Source organism: Choloepus didactylus, chromosome 6 (genome assembly GCF_015220235.1).
Source record: "Choloepus didactylus isolate mChoDid1 chromosome 6, mChoDid1.pri, whole genome shotgun sequence".
Classification (NCBI taxonomy): Eukaryota; Metazoa; Chordata; class Mammalia; order Pilosa; family Megalonychidae; genus Choloepus; species Choloepus didactylus.
In genome coordinates this window covers 142,778,647-142,783,311 of record NC_051312.1, presented here as the reverse complement: position 1 = coordinate 142,783,311, position 4,665 = coordinate 142,778,647, and the positions used below count along the sequence as shown (strand labels likewise).

General features: G+C 37.3%; 1 protein-coding gene across 1 annotated transcript; it reads right to left on the bottom strand.

The window, feature by feature from the left end:
• Nucleotides 1-328: 328 nt before the first annotated feature.
• On the bottom strand, nucleotides 329-1,270 carry LOC119536177 (olfactory receptor 8B3-like). The gene has a single exon (XM_037838880.1). It carries the CDS (start codon nucleotides 1,265-1,267, stop codon nucleotides 329-331), a length of 939 nt encoding a protein of 312 aa, XP_037694808.1. The 5' UTR covers nucleotides 1,268-1,270.
• Between the last annotated feature and the right edge of the window lie 3,395 nt (nucleotides 1,271-4,665).

Below are 4,665 nucleotides of genomic sequence, written 5' to 3'. Positions count from 1 at the left end.
GAACCATGTGCTTTATTCAGTCATTGTAGGAAGAGTCATCATATCACAGGAGAAAAAATAAAGTTCAAACCGACAATGAAAAAACAGATATAAAAAAATTCCTTCATCTTATTCTCAAACAGGAAAAGATGTGACAAGGAGAAATAACTGTGCAAATGGTGAGGAAAAGACCTACCTGAACCAAAGTAGAAATAAATTAATGACAACTGGCTCAAAATTTCATTCACCATGATAATAAAGAAATAGGATAAGAAAGCTCCAATGAAATATATTTTAATCAACACAGTGAACCTCCTTGTCCTGACACTACCGACAGGGGAGATCCTATTTATGATAGAAAATTTCTCCTACACAGGGTCTTTCTCAGGGCAAGTTTAACATCTTTGTTCCTCAAGCTGTAGATTAAGGCATTCATCATGGGAACCACATTAGTATAAAAGACAGATGAGATCTTTCCCTCATTCATAGACCCTGCAGAAGATGGCTGAAGATACATAAATGAAAATGACCCAAAGAACAGTAAAACAGAGATTATGTGAGAACTGCAGGTATGGAAGGCTTTGGACCTGCCCTCAGTGCAATTTATGTGCAGGATGTTGCAGAGAATGAAACCATAAGAGATAAAGATGGTGAGACTGGGCAAGATGATATTGATGCCACACACAACGAATACCACCAGCTCATTGACGTAGGAGCTTGTGCAGGAGAGCTGGAGCATAGGGAGGACATCACAGAAATAATGGTTGATAATGTTGGCATCACAGAAGGTCAGTCTCAGCATGCATCCAGTGTGGGCCATGGCACCAGAAAATGCCATCGAATATGAACCAAAAATAAGATTGGAGCACACTTTAGGGGACATGGCAATGTTATACAAGAGTGGATTACAGATGGCCACATAGCGATCATAGGCCATTGATGTCAGTACATAGCACTCAGAGATGGCAAAAAAGCAGAAGAAGTAGAGCTGAGCCATGCACCCCTGGTAGGAGATAATATTCTTCTTTGATATGAAGTTGATCAGCATTTTGGGTGTAAAAACAGATGAATAACAAAGGTCTATGAAGGACAAGTTAAAGAGGAAAAAGTACATGGGGGTGTGAAGGTAAGAATTCAGCCCAATTAGAGTTATCAAGCCCAAGTTTCCCAGCACAGTGATAATGTACATTGCTAGAAAGAAGAAGAACAGAGGGAGTTGGAGATCTGGGTGGTCTGTTAATCCCACCAGTATGAATTCAGTTACAAAAGAGACATTTCCAGTAGCCATGCTTCTATGGGGGATCTGTGGAGACAAGAGAAAGGACTTAAATTAGAGGACAACCCAGATCTTCCCACATTATCTCCAGCCATCATGAGTGGGCTCTACAATGGGAATGTCTCAGACTAGCCCAACATGGACCCACAGAATATGCCTTTAACCTTGAGAGCAAATAACACTGATTTCCCCTTATTAGAGTCCTTCAAACTAATAGTAAGCAACATTTACAACTTACCCGATGGTGAAGACAATTCCTACCATAGGAAAACATGGCAGCTGGAAAAACCAAGGAAAAAGAGAGAAGGAAGATGGACCAGGACAGAATCATTCTGTCTCATCTCACCATCTCTTCTTTCACATCAACCCTCCCCTCAGCAGTAAAACTGGAGGACAAGGCCCTGGCAACCTGGAGCTGCCTCTCATGCAGATTAGACACTGTTGGTGTGGGAACCAGGAACATTGTTCCTAGTTGAAAACTAAGGGACCTTTGTTTAGGAGAAGTCCAATAGCTGCCCCAAGTCACAGAGTAAAAGCTATGTAGAGAGAAGTGAGTTGCTTCTCTGGAGGGGGAAACGACACACAGAGATACAGGAACCCTGAGGGCCCTGTGTCGCTGAACATGCCTTGCTCTCCCCTCAAACAGATTCTTCCACCTAATTCATTTGTGTGTCAGGTCTCCACAATATGGGAGAAAAGCAGCATTTCTTAATCCCTGGATTTCAATCTCAAAATAAGAAGGACGTGTACAAATGGAATTCAGAAACTAACAATCTTTAGACCAGAAAGCCTCTGAGATTCCTGTTTGCTGTTTTACCCAGGTTGCTTTCTAAGAGCAATTTCAAAATAAGATTTTTTTACCTTTGATTCTAAGAGAATGCAACAAGACTTAATTTATGCCCTGGAAATCCTTCAGAGCTATAGATCATATCTTATTTTATTTGTGGGCCTGTCAACCATTAGATGAAAAATGAACATTCTTTAGCAAAGATGTAGAAGATTTAATGTTGGTGTAATAATACAGCACACTTGTTTATAAACAGGTTAGTAACTTGCTCAGTCTCTTCTCCAGGGAGCAGACTCTATATGTAATAGGAAAATAAGGGGATTGTATTTACTATGCCATGTCTATAGTTCCTTTGGGACTCAATATTTTCTTCAAGTTTTCACTTCTCTCTAGGGATTGGACATCCCCCAATGCAGAGCTAAAATGGAATTCCTATATCCCTACCATCTTCACCTCTGAAAAGAAATCTGCCTATTGTATTCTTCTCTTTCCTTCTTTCTTCCCACATCATAATGACTATTTTAACATGGGTTCTGCCTATAGTCCTCTTTATTAGAAAATTCTTAAGTATTACAATAACTGATTTCAGTTATTGTCTCTTCTGGGATATTTACAAATAATTTTTTGATGTACTGCCTTCCTTCCAATGTCTTTATTTCCAAACACCTAATGGAAATTTCCACCTGAATGTCCTATGGGTCCTTAAACACAGCTTTTCAGTAACTGAGGTCAACTATTTCTTCTCATCATAATAGTGATGAACATAGGCTTTGGAGTTAGAGGGCATGTGTCTGTCGCCTAATCCCTTAACTAGTATCTCTAAGATCTTTAGCAATTTACTTTAACTCTCTCTGCCTAAGAGAGTTTGCAAGATAGGGATGGGAATAATTGCATCTCTTTCATTGTGTTGTGACATTTAGCTGAGTTGATATAAGTTAAGTGCTTAAAATAATGGATGGCAAATGGTAAATATTTAATAAAAGTCACCTTTCACAATTTAAGTTTTCATACCTTCCATTAGATGATCCATCATAACACTTGTCTGACATTATTCTTTTTCTTTTAATTTCTATGTCTTTCTATATACTAAAAGCTCTGTAAGGACAAAGACCACCTCTGTCTTATTTACTACTTCCTCCTGCTAGTAAGCCAGTACAGGGTACATAGTAAGGACTCAATAATATTTGTGTAAATTAAGTTTTTCTTTGCTTGAGCACTTTCAAGGAATAGAATCTAAGGTAACAATGTCCTCCACGCCTTCCCACAGCCACTACCCAAATTTAGGAACTTTTTATGTTTTAGCTGAGCTGTATTCCTGAACTGTAGTGACTTCAAAACATTATTCTAGAATTTCTCACATACTCTAATTCAGCCATCTACACTGCTGTTAAAATAATCTCTGAAAATGCAACTATGTCTCCTAGCTCAAGACCTTTTAGTGTTTTCCCATTAACTACCAAATATTTGAAGCTTGTAATAAAAGAATAAGTCTCCAAAACTTATGTTCTGCCTTGATTAAACTTTAATAAGCATTTCAGTCAGAATAGAAGTAATGCAAGAAATATTCTTTTTAAGTATTTTGAGTATATTAAGTATTGTGCAAAATCTGAACTTTCTCAGGAAATATAAGAAACGATAAAGAACAATGACATTTCTGGGCAGTTAGACTCAGAAATATGCCCTAATAAATACCACAATCTGGCTGTACATGTATTATTTCAAGAGAAGTGCATAAAGATGGAGTTAACAATATTGTGTATAAATGTAATTATTGGAGATTTTTTTTTAATCTCTGAGAGATTGCTAGATAAATTACATTCAATGGCCTAGAACATAAATCACACCATAGCAGGGAGGGAACTGTGGGTCCTCAATGAAGGGCCTTCTTAAAATTGGCAATTGTGCTAAAAATAAGATCTTCCTTCTTCTTCAAAATAACATGAAATATAGATCTGTGCATAGTTTCCCTATAAATAAAGGAATATGATTACATGGTCTATGTAGGTCCCAATCACACCAAAATAAACATCCTGTCATTTACAGAATAATGTTTCAGTTGTCTCTCATGGGGACTTCAGACAATATATGAACTAAATAAAAGAAAAAATGCTTCAGGGAATGCTATAGAAAAGGTCTCAAAAATATTTAAAAATCAAATTGAGATCCTGAACAAATATATATTATCACATGCCATGATTGGATCTGATTAAAAAGATACTAGTCTAGGCTTCCACGTCGCTCAAGCTTCCGGCCATCTCTCTGGGAGACGCACGGGTTAGTGTCCCGGACAAGCGGCCACTGCAGGGGCCTCCGGTAATTTTCAAACTTCTAGAAGAAAGGTAATTTTCATAATCTTAGGTTACACAATGCTTTCTTAGATATGATATGATAGGCACAAGCAACAACAGGAAAAATAGGTAAGACTGATAAAGTTGATAAAGTTTTTCTTCAAAACTACTAAAAGAGAGTGAAATAGCAAAGCACATAATGGAAGAAAATATTTGCAAATCACATATCTGACAATGGTGTAGTATACAGAAATACAAAGAACTCTTAATAATAAAAAGAAAATTACCCAATTAAAAAATGGGTAAAATATATGATTAGATATTTCTCCAGAGAC

Excerpts from the sequence above, each read along its gene's own strand:
- LOC119536177 (XM_037838880.1), bottom strand. The coding sequence starts at position 1,267 with ATGGCTACTGGAAATGTCTCTTTTGTAACTGAATTCATACTGGTGGGA.